This window comes from Anabrus simplex, chromosome 1 (assembly GCF_040414725.1).
Source record: "Anabrus simplex isolate iqAnaSimp1 chromosome 1, ASM4041472v1, whole genome shotgun sequence".
Lineage (NCBI taxonomy): Eukaryota > Metazoa > Arthropoda > Insecta > Orthoptera > Tettigoniidae > Anabrus > Anabrus simplex.
Window position 1 is genome coordinate 921,418,216 of NC_090265.1, and position 16,278 is coordinate 921,434,493.

The following is a 16,278-nucleotide window of genomic DNA, read 5'->3' on the forward strand; positions in this document are numbered from 1 at the left end:
TGTTTCTTACACTATGATAGAAACAACTTCCAGCTTGAATCCTTTTACTAATCTCAGCATCCAGTCGAGCATTCTCCATTAATTCACTCCCCAGGTATTTAAACGTTTCCACTACTTCCAGAGGCTTATCTGCAAGACTAATCTGACCTTTCCCTTCTTTCTCCCCTCTAGTCATAACAAGAGTTTTGCTCTTTTCTACACTTATTTTCAATCCACAAAATTTCGATCTTCAAATTCACCGCATTCAACTGTTCTTGAACCTTCCTGTCGTCTTCTCCCCAAATCGCAATATCATCTGCAAATAACATCATGTTCATTTCTCTTCCTCCATATGCTGCTTTTGCTGTTCTCATGATGTCATCCATTACTATTGTAAACAGAATTGGTGATAGAACACTTCCCAGTCTCAGCCCACTAGTTATTTTGAACCAACTTGTCCTGCCAACTTGTGTTTGCATGCAACTACAACATTCCTTATACAATGCCATGATCATTTTTATTACTCCCTGTCCAATTCCTTTTTGCACCAGACTGTCCCAAACTTTCGTCCTTACTACAACACCTAAATACCCTTATAACCACATGCAGAGATCTGTACCCTTTATTTAAAATCCCATTTATGTGATTACTCCAATGAAGATCTTCCATTATGTTAACACCTAGGTTCTTACAGTGGTCCTCAGAGATTCCTTTCTTTTCACAAAGAACATTTTCAAGGCTAGGAAAACTGTAATTGTATTAAGCAGTAACAGCAAAAATTTGTGAATACGAGGTAGTTTTATATATTCAATACGATGAGTACTGGGATTCTGAATTTATGATGTGCTAAGCAGGAAAAATGAGTTAATGAGGAATGCACTAACATGGTTTCACTGTATCTTAATTTATGCCAATACACATTAAAAGTAACAAGATCCAGTCATTTGTACACACAGTGAAAAAATTAAATGGCATATGGCTTTTAGTGCTGAGAGTGTCCGAGGACATGTTCGGCTCGCCAGGTGCAGGTCTTTTTATTTGACGCCCGTTGGCGACCTGCGCGTCACGATTAGGATGAAATTATGATGAAGACGACACATACACCCAGCCCCCTTGCCAGCAGAATTAACCAATGATGGTTAAAATTCCCGAACGTGCCAGGAATCAAACCTGGGGCCCCTTTGACCAAAGGCCAGCACACTAACCATTTAGCCATCGAGCTGGACTGTATACACAGTCTTCCGAGCCCATAATAGCTCAGAAACACTCCCACACTTGCATGCATACACATCCGTCCACATTCAACTGTACTTGCACATATCACTCTAGAAATACTACTTTATATAAGTTATAAACATCACATATGGTTTCCTATTTACATATACATTTCCTTTACTGTGCAGAGGAAGTGAGGAAGAGAAAATAGGTTTACTTCTGGTAGTACAGTAGAAGGTTCCATAGCCGAGCACTACATGCATAAAATCCACTTAAAGAGAGCTTGTTCTGGTGAGGGGGGTGGGGGAAGCAAGAGTAACTCCTTGACTTCTCTTAACGGAGGGGTAATTAAGCTGCAGGTAGTGAAATGGGGAGAGATGCATGTTATCTGTCAGGGATTTCCTAAGGAAATTGTTTACACAATGAGTTTAGTGGTGGCAGTGACCTGGCTCTGTTTAAAGGGATGTGTCTGTTTATTATACATTCTCTTTGGTGCTGGACACCTGGTTTTCTCATATTTTCTATTGTTGTTGGGTGCCAGAAAGGAAGTCAACGGAATAGTATGAGCAGCACAAGGTAAATGTATGCCATTTGTAGGGCTTTACTTCTTCCTCCGAAGAAACATCCACGGTTAAAACCAAGTGCTCTGTATGACTTACACCTCACTTATACCACCTGCTTATTCCATTTTAGATTGTCCATAATGTGAATGCCGAGCAGGCTGGTAAGAGTTGGAAGGCCGTAGTTGGTTTCCCACACAGAGTAGGCTGATTCTGTAGTGGTTGCCTAGCTCTGCATAGTCATATATATATATTTACACTTCTTAACATTTATATACATTTTATTTACATCAGATCATAAAGTTATATTATGCAGATCTGATTGGAATTGTAGCATATCATCATTTTTCAAGGCTCTGTAAATGGCTATGTCATCAGCATTCTGCGCCATGGTCAAATGTACACAGTCCGGCAAGTTGAGAGCATTAATCATGCACATGAGAGGCCCTGAAGTCTCTGATGTGACATCTGGTTAAAAGCCTTGCTCCAGTCCAGGATCACAGTTTGTTTGCGAGAAATCCATCTGCTCCAAAGATAACAGCTTGTTATTAATGACTTCTGTTAAAAGTGTTGTAGAGGATTTTCCAGAAAGGAAGCCATGCTGGTTTGAATTCAACAGGTTTCTCTCTTTGAGAAAATCCAACATATATTTAACAACTAGACATTCCATTAATTACAGACCCCTGATGTAATCGAAACTGGGCAGTAATCATCTGCATTTTCTTTGTCTCCATCTTTGAAAACCAGGACTACATTGGCTTCTTTCCATTCCACAGGCACAGTCCCAGTATTCATGGAATGGTTGAAGAGCACACAGAGAAGGTACCAAGGCAGTTGTACAGATCTTCAGAAATTCTTGCTGACACTCGATCCAACCCAGTCGCAGCATGCGGTCTTGTTTTCAGAGGGCTCTCCTTGACTTCACTTGTTGAGAAGTACAAGCTGGTTAGAGGGAAGAGGGGGTAGTTGTCCTTGAATAGAATGTGTACTCCTCCCCACTTGGGCCAAAGAAGTTTTTTTTTTTTTTTAATTACTGTTGAAAGAGTCTGCAATTTCTTGTGGTGTGGAGACTGCCATATCGTTATGTTTAAATACTGATGGAGCTCTGTTGCAACTTTTACTCCTGAGAAAACCCCACAGTTCCTTGGAGTTGGTGTTGAGGCTGTGAATATAAGAATTGTAGATATCTCAAGACACATTGTTTAGTCTTGTTCTTAGCCAATCTGTACTTCTCCCATTCACTGTCAGTTGGGTTTCTTCCCCATTCTTGGAATAGGCAGTCCTTCCTTCAAATCTCTTGTACAATCTCCTCGGTGATCCATGGAGATTTCCGTTTGTTGGTTATATTCACTAATGGCATAGTTTAATCTAAAGATTGGAAGAAAATTTTCTTCCATTGCCATATGTTGTTTATGTCTACACTGTCGGTGAATTTTGAGGTGAGAATAGGGCGATGGTTTGATAGTGAGTGGACAGATCGTTTCAGTCCATTCACAAAAAATTATAAGCTGTTCTGGTATGGAATTTGGGTGATGATTTTAAATGGGTCAGTGTTGCAAGAATTGTTTGATCATCACTAAATCAAGGAATAATATTAATAGATTGGATGCACTGTGGTGTGTTACTAAGGGAAAGATCTAGGGTTGAGCATTTTATTTGCAAAGTATACCTGGCTTCAAACACAAAGTGATGAAGAAATAAATCATAAAAGCCAAAAGGAATCCATTATCAAGGAGATAATTTGGAACAGGGACAGCATTTCAGGATTAAATAATTTCTACGTTGAAATCACCAACAATATAAATGGTATCCTAATTTTATTGTGCATATTGCACACGCTTGAAGAGAGCATTAGTTCATTGTTCATTTCTGTTGATGATTTAGAGGTGCAATAAACTGATCCAATAAGAAATTTGTATTTGTTGCATCTCACTTCCAATGACAGTGCTAAGGCTGTTGTTTCCAGGTAATGAACTTGCATTGGGTGACATTCTGGCTTAAAACTCTGCCAACAGAGCCATGGGACCGGTCCTTAAAGAGTAATATCATTGAGTCATTAATTTCACTGGACAACCATATCTCACCGACACACACGATGGTCGGATTAAGGCTTTCAAGCGATGTATAGACAATTTGTAACCGTCCAGGTCACACATAATACTGCACGCATTGAAGGCGAAAAGTGTTAGATTTTTATTTACATTTAGAATTATTCACAAAGTCAATGGGCATATTATTGGTTTTGTAATGAAGCATTTCACACTGCCAACATAACCATATCTGGGAACAGTTCTTTAATTTTCTGAAGTCAAATGTTGAGAGTTTTGGACAGGTTCTATGGGCATTTAATGAGAAGTTATTGGAATGGTACTTTTCGAGAAATATCTGATGACTTGAAGAATGCTACCATCATCACTATCTTCAAGAAAGGCGATCGTAGTGTATGTGAGAACTACCATGGTATATCGCTTCTGTCAACTGCAGGTAAAATTCTCGCAAGAATTCTATTAAAACGGCTCCAAGTTATCTCAGAGAGGACTTTGTCCGAGTCTCAATGTCGTTTCCGAACCTCCAGAGGCACAACAGATATGATCTTCTGTTCTAGACAACTCCACGAAAAATGCAAAGAGCAACAGCAGCCTACGTATTTAGTTTTCTATGATCTGGAAAAAGACTTTGATTTGGTACCAAGATCTGCTATGTGGAAAGTATTGAGACATTCTGGATGTCCTGAAAGTTATGCGGAATTGGTTCAAGCTCTTCATGATGGCATGTCTGGACAGATTCTTCATGGTAACTCAGTATTGGATTCATTCCCAATCACTCAGGGATTGAAACAAGGCTGTGTGCTTGCTCCTACACTCTTTGCACTGTACATGGCTGCCATGCTGCATGAAGCATCTGCAAACAATTTAGGCATGGAGATTAAATTTCGTTTTGATGGAGGCCTTTTCAATCTGGCAAGACTTTGCTCACAAAGACGTACTCTGGCTACCCAGGTGACAGAACTGCAATATGCCGATGACACCACAGGTCCTGCTCTAACACCTGCAGAACTACAACAGTCAGTCAACTGATTTAAAACTGCATGTGATGCTTTGGTATTGCCATTAATGTGAAATAAATTAAGGTACTTGCACAAACTGCCCCAGGATTAACTCTTCCCGAGTTCAGTATCTCCTTCTTAGAAACAACACTGGAGCAGATTGATCACTTTTCATATCTTGGAAACATCTTGTCTAAACGGTGTCCCTGCGAACAAGATGATAAAAGAATTGGGGCTGCTCATGAAGCATTCGGACGATTAATGCACAGAGTCTTCATAAATAATGACCTAAAACTGCATACCAAACTCATGGTGTACAAAGCTGTTGTCATTTCCACACTACTGTATGGCTGTGAAACTTGAACGTACTATCACCGTGATATCAAAAAACTTGAGCACTTCCACCAACAAAAATTGAGATACATCTTGAATATTAAGTGGGAAGATTATGTGACCAACACTGCAGTTCTTGACAAAGCGCAGTTAAATAGCATTGAGGAAACAATCATCGCTCATCAACTGAGATGGTTAGGTCATGCTCACTGCTTGAGTGATACTAGGCTTCCCCACCAAATTCTTTATGTTGAACTTTGCTCCGGCAGTAGACTTCGTGGAGCTCCTCTTAAGCGTTTTAAGGACCAGATGAAACATCATCATGAATAGAACTGGTATACATATACAGACATGGGACGAATGTGCTCCATTCACTGTGGCGGAACACTACATCCACCGCTGTCAACTTGTTCGAAAGAATGCTGCAGACATCAAGAGGCCAAGCGACAAGCAAGAAAGCTCTATCAATTACAACCCCACCCTCCTGCATCCATTCAGTGTGATTTGTGTAGGCGTATGTTTTATGCCAAGATTGGTCTGTTTAGTCATCACAAACACATCCATAAACTGAGTTGGACTGCTCACTTTATGCAGGAAGAAGTTTATATATACTCGGATCGAGTTACAGCTTACAACAATTACAATTGTCAAATAACTGGTTCATCCTACTGCTTTTTCCAGAAATTTTTCACTGTTGAGACCCTGAATCAGTTTGATACCCCCACTTAGGACTATTGCTAAGCACTACACAGCTGATTAACTACAGGCAGTCTGACAACACCATTCCCATCCTTTTGCCATGGTTGACCTATGGCTGCCAGCCCCAGACTTTCCAGCACTGCACCACGATAAACAGTTAAGAGTACATTTTTCACTCATCAGTTTTTCCAATAGACATATGTTTTCCAGGTTTCCAGGAGGGTGATCTGAACCATTTGTAGCACGTTTAAGTAATGTACTGCGCTCTTTACCACCAAAAAGATAATACTACTGTGCATAATATTTAGCATCACTTCTATACATGCCACCTTCTTACCTTGTTCCCACTTACTTGTGACAAGCTCCAGAAGAAGAATTGTAGCAAAGAGATGAATTGTAGAGGCTTCAAAACAGAGCAGGGTATGTATGGAAAAGCAAATGTAAAATACAGTAGAACCTCGATAATTCAAAATCGGTTAATTCAAAATCCCACCTAGTTCAAAAAAGCTCTCATTCCCGGAAACATGAGGTATGGTTTTGTATGTTATTTAAATTGTTTAATTCAAAATACGGATAACTCGTAATTCAAAGAACAATATCGGTCCCATTAGCGTAATTCAGACTTTTAATTCAAAACTGCCTTTACATTTTAAAAATATTTACGGAGTATTTTAAATTCAAAATTTCTCTGCATCACACTAGAATGCGTCTTCCGGAACATGCATGACTGCAGGGGTAGCTTTCCGCACTGTCACTCCCTTCAGTGTGTTTACAGTGTGCTTCATATTTCCCAAATTTGAGCAAAATCGTAATTCTTTTGTAATCAGCGTTTTAGGAACACCCTATCATCACATAGCAGGCAGCGTGCGGAGAAGAAAAATCCATAACACGGGCGATGCCGACGGTTGGCAAAAAAACGTGGCTCATATAATCAGTTCGTATGCACTGAACAATATTGTCAATGGCGCTGAAACTGCATTGTTTTTCCTTTTAATGCTAAGCCCAAACAGACTTATGGTTTTAAAGGAGAGAAGTGCCAGGTCAGAAAATCGTACAAGGAAGCGAGAGACTTCCTCCCTTCGTAATGGGAAAGTTCGAAAAGCTACAATGTTTTAAGGGCGTCGGGCACTTTCCGTGCAAGTACAAGGGATCTAAAAATGCAAACAGTACAGTAATCCAAACAAGAAAGCACTTGCACAGGGTGGCCAGCAGAATTTGTCCTCGTCTTTGAATAATGCCCCCCCCCCCCTTTTTTTTTGCATGAGGTTATGTTTGCCAGTGATTTATCCAAGTGCATTATTTGAATAATATGAATGCACCTAGTAGGATACATTTTGGAATTAGATTTTTTGCATGGCATAAAGCATTTGCACAGAGGACCCAACGTAGATTTCTCCTCATTTTTTAATCATGCTTTTTTTTCTTTAATTGCATGACATTATGTTTGACAGTGAGTTATCAGAGTGCATTGTTTGACTACTGTAAATGCACCTTGTTGGATACATTTTTGATTTTTTTTTTTTTTTTCTGTGGCATTTGAAAGGTTTAAACTGTGAATCAAGGTTATTGCATGCAGTAACGGATCTTATCATTTTTGTGATGCAGCAAGGGTTGGCATTTCTGAATTACGAGTTGGCGGTTAATTTGAAAATCACATAATTCACAAGTCCGATTTTTGCGTCCCAACGACTTTGAATTAACGAGGTTTTACTGTAAGTATTAACATTTACCGAGGCACAACTACGAGGTTATCAGTCCCTCTTAACATAAAGTAAAAGAGGAAATATCCCAGTTATGTCCCACTGAAGAATGAGATTATTTCAGGTCTGGTAAACTTAAAATCAATGACACTGACCAAGAGAGGTAAAGCACGGAATATGAAAGAGTGAGGCCTGGCACAAGTAAAATGAAGCAATACTATTTCAGTTGATGCCTCGTAGTTGCCACACACATCTTACATACCAAGAGGTGTGATACCATGAACTAGTTATCATAGTTAATAATAGAAAAACTATATACTATTTCCACACCTGGCACAGAGCTCGAACAAAATCCACAATAGCATCTCCATCAAGACGCGTTGAACCAGTGAAGATTCTGTCCACTGCTACGACAACACTCTGAGAACTTGTTTCACCTATTGATTCCTTTACACTAGCTGAAAGACAAATTACAGTACTTGAATCATTTATACCTTCTTCAAGAGAAAATGTCTGCTCTTTGTGCAAAATACTATGCTAGTTTGTTCAACGGTAGATTTTTATCTTCCCTTATCTTATCTTAATAACAGTATTGTGTCAGCCTAAATAGTAATTAAGATTTACTGAACTTTTCATTTTGCTGTCAGAGCATATCCAAGGGTAGAATATTTTCTGATAATTATCAGTTTATTAATTATAATTAATGTCAAACCTATGTTTGTCTAGAATTGAAAATATTATTCCATAACTGTGTATAAAGGAAGATTCTTAATGCAACCGGCCCATCTCTATCTGATAGGTACTGTCATACAGATGAACGTATTTTTAGTACCCAGTATTGAAAATGTTACCATTTGTACAAATATAGATACTATGGTAAGATGTATGCAGGTGAATTTATCAGAAGCCCATTAACATTTGATATGCTCTATTGGTGTGAAAAATCTAATTTCATTAATATTACAATGTATTAAGGGGAGTCATGACTGAAATGATGAACTTCTATAGTTTTCTGTCCATTACTGTCTAAGTTTAACCACTACTACGTACATCTCATTACACATCATTACAAATGGGGCAGGACAGATAGTGACCGAGAACAGGAAACTTCTCACAGGAAGAAGGGTTGGCAGGTAATACTTCAGAACAGTAATTTCTGAGCTGTTTAAATGCCCCCCATTTACTGTTACGGTTTCCAGGGACATCGAGATGCCAGAATTCCATCCCCCAGGAGTTCTTTTACGTGCCAGCAAATCTTTTGACAATAGGCTTTCGTATTTGGGCACCTTGAAATTTATGAGCGTTTTCTATGTGGTATGAACATTTATTTTAGATGTTTATTATTCTAAACTAATACACTCATCTTAAAATAAACTGTGTGTATTGAATATAATACTGTCATCTCGTGTCTGTTACTATGTGACAGCATGGTTTTGCTACTCCGCTCCAAGTGCATGTGATTTTGTTGTGCCTCATGTTGTTGAGATTGTTTGTTTTGTGTGTAGACAGAGTATTTATTTACCGGTGCCTGTGTGCAGTATTATTCCAACAACTGTCATGTATGATAGAATGCCTACAGTACGTAAGTGCCAGACTGAACACGTTTTTTCGTAATGGAATTTCGAGTAATGGTACAGTTACCTACTTCGAATACGGTATTGTTCGTTAATATGGTATGTGGGATATTGTTTTAAGAGGTAAACCAGCGACATTACTACCCAATCGTGCGTATCGTGGACCATATTTTGCATAGGACTGGACTCGAAAAAACATGCGCTCAGTTACATACGTAGAAGGCAAGTACGACAATCCGTGAATTTGGAATTTGATCGGCGTCTTTTGGAGAGTCTAGCACAAGCAGAAAACAGCTACCCAATCCCCAGCACCGCTGCCAGTCTGACTACGTGGAGAAATGGTATCTACGAGATACAGAGAGACAGATAAGCTTTCTAATTTTGTGTAACTCCCCCCTCCCCCCTCCTCAACCCACAGTTGAGAAGTGCGAGAGGAGATGCACTGTTATGTGACCATTAACACGGCGCACTATTGGCCATTCGCATGTGAGGTTATTTTGTTGTTCAAATGAGCTAAGTAGTTAATGTGTGCTGTCTTCATGGAAACATGGAGCTATCTTAGCAACCGTTCAAAATATTTGAACAAACTCGTACCAGTTGAAACAAACGAGTCGTTCAAATGAATTAGTTAGTTCATGAATGGTCCAACTCTAATGCAGTACAAGATTTCCAGAAACTGAATACGAACAGTATACCAGTGTCCAAATTACAATGGAAGGTTAATAAAAAGAAGGAATTTCATCATGTTGGGTGCTTTTGTATCTAATGTGCTTTATTTCATTAGATTAGAGAATTAAAAACTATTATGTGGTTGACTGTTATTTCGCTTGGTGTAATTAGATTTTTCGAAGAGTTTAGCTGATCAAAGTTGCTGAACTGAAAGAAGTTCTTATGGGAAACTGATGAAGTTTCCCCGGTAAAACTGAATGTTGTCCTGTGTTGTACATTTTTTCCATGGTCCCTCCAATAACGGAGAATCGAGGTTCCACTGTAGGTATTATTGCGAACAATGTGAGAGGAAAGGGCTAGGAGTGGGAAGGAAGAAACCATGGGCTTAATTAAGGTACAGCCCCAGCATTTGAATGGTGAGAAAATGGGAAACCACGGAAGACCATCTACAAAGTTGCCGACAGTGGGGTTTGAACTCGAATGTTCTTTTGAGTCTGGGAGTGTTCAGAACAAAATCACAGACTTTTTCAAAAAATAAAGCCCAGATCATAGTGTACTGGAACAATTTACGAGGAGGTACCCAAAAAAATACGGAATTATTTTTAAAAGCTAAATATTTACAAAACAACCGTATCCCCTTCAAAATACTCTCCATTACAACTAATACATTTGTCCCACCAGTACCTCCACCGTTCAAAACATTTTTCTGTAGCCATCTTTAAAAATGCCTGACAGCTCCTCCCTCATTTTTATCTTGACCTCTTCAATGTTGTCATATCGGTGTCCTTTCATGCCCCTTTGCATGCGTGGAAATAAGAAAAAGTTGTATGGAGCCAGGTCAGGCGTGGGGCAGTGGAGCCATACCATTTTTAGCCAAAAACTGTCGAACAGAGATGGCTGTGGTGGACGAACCAGTCTCCTGTCTGATGAACACTGTCGTGCAATCTTCTTAAAACTTCCCAATAAAAGGTCTGCACGTTGTTCACTTAAACTTGCCATCATAAAAAACAAAAGAAGAACAAAGCAGCGCTAGCAAAAACAATCACTGCAGATGAACAGAACAAGCCAGATCGACAATAAAGGTGGCACTGAACTGGCAGAAAAGCGTACTACAAAAGCTTAGCCCACGGCAATGTTATTCCTGTTATTTTTGGGTACCCCCTCATAAAATTTGATATGCTGAAAATTTACAGAAAAACCTCTTGCAATTACTGTACATCATTACTTCATGTACATATGTCCTAATTTTCCTATCATCTAATACATATTAAGCTTTTTATCTGTAAATTCATGCTGAAGTAATGTAGATTCTGTAACAGATATAACAACAGGTTAGTTTTTAAGATTTGACTTATTTCAGTATAACAAAATTTCACTGCAACAAATTAATTTCTGAGGTCCACAACATTTTGTTATACTGGGTTTTTTTTTTTTGCAAGTTTCTTTACGTTGCATCGACACAAACAGACAGGTCTTATGGCGACGATCGGACAGAAAAGGGCTAGGAGTGGTTAGGAAGCAGGAGTGGCCTTAAGGTACAGCCCCAGCATTTGCCTGGTGTGAAAATGGGAAAACACGGAAAACCATCTTCAGGGCTGCCGACAGTGGAGTTCGAACCCACTATCTCCTGAATGATACTGGTATTTTACTGTATAACCTTCTGCTCTAATCTGTATAATTATCTCCTGAACTTGATCTTCACATCTATAATTCCCCGATCCTTTAGGAAAGTACATTTTTGATTTCGAGATCTGGTGTAGTGGAGGTAATTCATTGATTTAATGGATAAAAAGCAAAATATTGTCAGCTGCTCACAATATTAATAAAGAATATTAAAAAATCCTACTTCTCAATGAAAGGCAATATCAGCCAACAAGTAAAGCAGGCCATTAGAGATTTAAAAAGAATGATTTCCTAGGATCCCTGAAGTTGGAAAAAAACAAGAGTTGACCAACAGGCTATACAGAAAAAAGGAGAGAGAGAGAAAGAGAGAGAGAGAGAGAGAGGAGCATAGCACAAAATAGCCAGAATCAGTCCCACAACTGTTTTGAGAAAACCAACCACCTGGTAAGCAAATGAGCAATGTATAAAAGAGACTGGTATCCTTCGGATTCAGGCAAACATCGTATTATGCAGAATGTTTTTCTAAACATTATAATGGCTGAAAACATCAAACAAAGATGCATCTATCTTGCACATTAGTATCTCAACTTCTGTTATAGAATAATTGTTTCTTCTATGTCCAAAATCAAAACTCTGAGAGAAGTTCCTTTTCAATGAATCAGCCAATTATTTCATTGTGGGAAGATGAAATGTTAAAAAACTGATTACCTTACTTGAAGGGCACAAACTCATTTAAGAGAGATTGTCAGAACTTTTTGGATGACAACTAGAACGTTTGTTACTTAATCTTGAAGATTCCAAGGAGGAATATCAGCTTACTTGTCAGGCTTGAAAGACATTATGGAGTTAGGAAAGGAATATGAATACTTGATGAATTCAATAAACATATACTGTATATGGTAATAAAATATATCCAGAAACTGTCAAGAATGATTCTTGCTGGCTTTCAAAGGTAAAACATAAACTGAATGACTGAACAAGCTAAATCTAGTTTTACAAGCAATCACTTCCTGTACAGTAATTTAACCCTTTGGCCTCAAAATTTTTGACCACCAATGGATATTTACATTCTTCACTCAGGTGGACAGTAATTATTACAAACATCCCACAAGGGATAATTCACAAGTAACTTGGAACTATCTACCATATATGCTGAACAACAACAATATGAAAATATCAATCAACAAAACAAGAACTAAGAACCAAGTCATATCAATACTTTAAACCGGTAACATGATAAATACACTCCACTACATCTTTTAATCACTACTAGAAAATTTTACTGTCAAAAATACTGTATTTCATAGCATAATGGTTGCATTCATAATGCCCCCCACCAGAGAATATATACAATACGACCCTTATTGTGAAGAATTACCTAATTAAAATGGTAATTACCTGTTTATATTATGCACTGATGGCACCCAAATGCATAGATACTTGTTAAATCAAACAATGAAGCTTTCAATAATCAATTTCTGCACTCGGTTTAGATAGTTTGAAATAATTACATCTTTTTTAAAATATATTTTAAAATCAAACTTGTAGATCTTGTTTAAGTTATGAAAGTGTGAATATGGCTCACTGTGCATATTATTAGCAGCAAAAATGGCTTAATAATTCTGAGGAAATTGAGAACACTTTGGGTAAATAGTAGCAGATAACATTGCAGATGATGAAAAGAGGATGCCAACTGATGAAATGACAGTTGAGGTGGTGAGGAAACTTTTAGGCTTAAGCTTACTTACAGGTATTATACGTAAACCTATTTTAAAAAATTTTTTAGTCTTCCACAGATGTTTAAATAATTCTTCATCATGATAAACAGATAGGCCTATATCCATGCAACGATAATACAGCAAAGATTTAAACCTGATCAGTTTGTCTATAAATACAGATGAGACTATTATGCAATGAAATATGGTAATTTGATAACTTTACACCTTAAATTTTCCATTTGTGTGATACAGTAGAAGTCCGTTATAGCGAGAATTCATAACGGCGAAAAATTTACTCGCAATATTGGATTGTCGTTACATCCGATTTTTCGTAAAAGTCTGGGAAAAAACCTCACATTAAAATTGGTACGTAATGGCAATCATTTAGTTCAAAACTTGTGTTTTCACACATTTTCATACTACGGTTCACTTGTTGGTTATTTTTTAAATTCCGAGACAACATGAATGCATATGTTCAATTTAATTCTGAAAAACTGTAGCAGTATCACTCCAGTGGCTTCTGTCGCAAACGTTTTAGATTTCTTAACCTTCAATTAGTCGCGTCACGAGATTTTCTCTTGGGTCCTATTTGTTTTGAGCAGACTGTACCGGTTTGAGGTGGAAGCAGGGTGGCTGACTCAGCAGCTCTCCCACCTACCCTTCCGCAACTTTCACTTCTGTATTTGTCAGTGTTTGGCCAGAGGCGTGCTTGTCAACAACGATTTGCTAAATGACCAGGTCTGATCTTCCTAGAGCGACTATTTGTGCTGCCTAAGTGAACGGAAGAAAGTCCAGAGAGAGAGAGATAATATCGCTTAGTTGTATGTAATTTTGGGTGTGTGTTACTTCATAATGGGTCCTAGAGAAGAAAGCAGGATTAATGCTCTGTTATTGGAGCCAATGTCAGAGGAAGATGACATATTTTCTGACAGCAGTGAACAATTTAAAATTTTCTGACTACAACACGGACACGGAACAATCTGAAGATGAAGAACAGCCAAATCCAGTGCCAGATGTACATCCAGTTCGACAACCAATCCCTATTTTTGATGTGAATAGAAACACAAACTTTATTTTTGGTAAAGACAAACTAACTCGCTGGTATTCATGTAGCCCACCTATTTCTAGGAATGCCAGATGTATACCTCACAATATTCTGAGAGTGCATCTACCTGGCCCAGGAAGAGATGCTAGAGAAGCTTGTACAGCCTTGGATTGTTGGCGTTTGTTTTTTACAGATCCCATGATAGATACAATTGTCCGCTACACAAATGACCGAATTACTGTAAACCAACAACAGTACGGAAGAGATAGAGATGCAAACGATACAGACAATATTGAAATCAAAGCTATGTTAGGGAACCCTGAAATCATCACACCAAAGTCTGGATGACTTATATGCAAATTATTTTACTGGTGTGGAATTCTTCCGATCTACACTGTCTTTGAAAAGATGGAGGTTTCTATTGAGCAGTCTACGATTCGATGATGCTAATACAGGACAAGCAAGGCGACAGCTTGACAAACTTGCTCCACTGAGAGAAATATTTAAAGTCTTCAATGAAAACTGCATCAATAACTACACCCTTGGAGAAAACGTCACTACAGACGAAATGTTACAACCTTTTAGAACCTGGTGTCCGTTTAAGCAGTACATGAAAACAAAATCTGCCAAATACGGCATAAAAGTATACGCCCTGACTGATTCTAAGTCATTCTATGCCAGCAAAATGGAAGTTTACTGTGGGAAGCAACAACAAGGACCATTCAATGTAAGCAATAAAGCAAAGGATGCTGTGCTTAGATTAACAAGGCCTATTTACCAGTCAGGTAGGAATGTGACTTACGACAATTACTTCCGCTCTATACCACTCTGTGATGAATTAGCAAGTGACCATCAGCTCACTCTTGTCGGAACCTTGCATAAAAACAAGGCTGAATTACCACCAATAGTACAACAGCCTACTAATCGACCAGTAAACAGGAAGTTTTTTGTTTTTTTTACGGTCATGACAAAACTCTACTTTCTTACAAAGGAAAGAAACAAAAAAAGTTGTCTTGCATTCATCATTGCACGATTCAGATGACACTGACGTTGAAAGCGGTGAAGCACTGAAGCCAGAAATGCCGACTTATAACACAACAAAAGGGGGAGTTGACACCCTGGACAAGTTGAAGGCAGCCTACTATGTGGGAAGAAAAACAAACAGACGGCCCCTGGCTCTGATTTTGCTCTTATGAACATTGGTGCAGTGAATGCTAACATAATATACTTAGCCTACACGCAGGCAAATATTGCACGCAGAAACTTTTTTTAAACTCTCGCAAAAGATCTGTCTATGGACTTCCGATTACATTCATCAACCACTGTTGCATTCCAAACAGCATCTTGATTGATGTTCCCCGCATACAGCTGTGGAACAATGACAACAATACACTTTTGTCATCCTGCGTTTCTTGCTTGGGCAAAAGGCACATATCTTGAGTTTTCTTGATTCAGGACATTCTGCTTCTGATTAATTAGCAAGTGACCATCAGCTCACTCTTGTCAGAACCTTGCATAAAAACAAGGCTGAATTACCACCAATAGTACAACAGTCTACTAATTGCCCAGTAAACAGTAGTTTGTTTTTTACGGTCATTTTCATGCGACTAACTGAAGTTTAACTTCATATGTATCATGAAAACATTTGAAGCGCCAGTAATGATAACCTTTTCGCTATAAATTTTCACGGGAATAGCCTTTCCAGAATTTTACCAGATGTGAGAAGAATACAATCAAACCTCGTTAGTCTGTTCCTCATTAAGACGATTTCTCGCTTAGCATGTCGTAAATTCAAAGTCCCGATTCATGTCACATTACATCTATATAAAAATACGGCACTTATCACATCACTAATTTTCACTATTACCGCTTCGTATGATCACATTCTTCCTAGCCCTGAAAATGTTCATCATCCCTCGTGAAAGGAAAGTGATTTCCAGCACAGATTAGAGCGCCACAGGAGGCAGATCGAGGAAAGTTGCTCGAAAATGGGAAATGGTCTTAAATTCCTGAACTTTACAGAGTAAATTACACCTTCAGGAAGCAAGCTGTTAGTCTGAGGAAAGTTCAGTTTTGCTCTCTGGCTTTAATTCATATTGCTGAATAACCCAGTAAGC

General features: G+C 38.5%; 1 protein-coding gene across 1 annotated transcript in view; it reads right to left on the reverse strand.

Moving 5' to 3' along the window:
- The window catches only part of Sec71 (ADP ribosylation factor guanine nucleotide exchange factor Sec71), a 452,892-nt gene that overhangs the window by 183,563 nt on the left and 253,051 nt on the right, over positions 1–16,278 (reverse strand). The window contains exon 19 of the mRNA XM_067136654.2: positions 7,863–7,990. Within this exon, the coding sequence (XP_066992755.2) occupies positions 7,863–7,990 (128 nt within the window). The remainder of the gene's footprint in view (positions 1–7,862; positions 7,991–16,278) is intronic.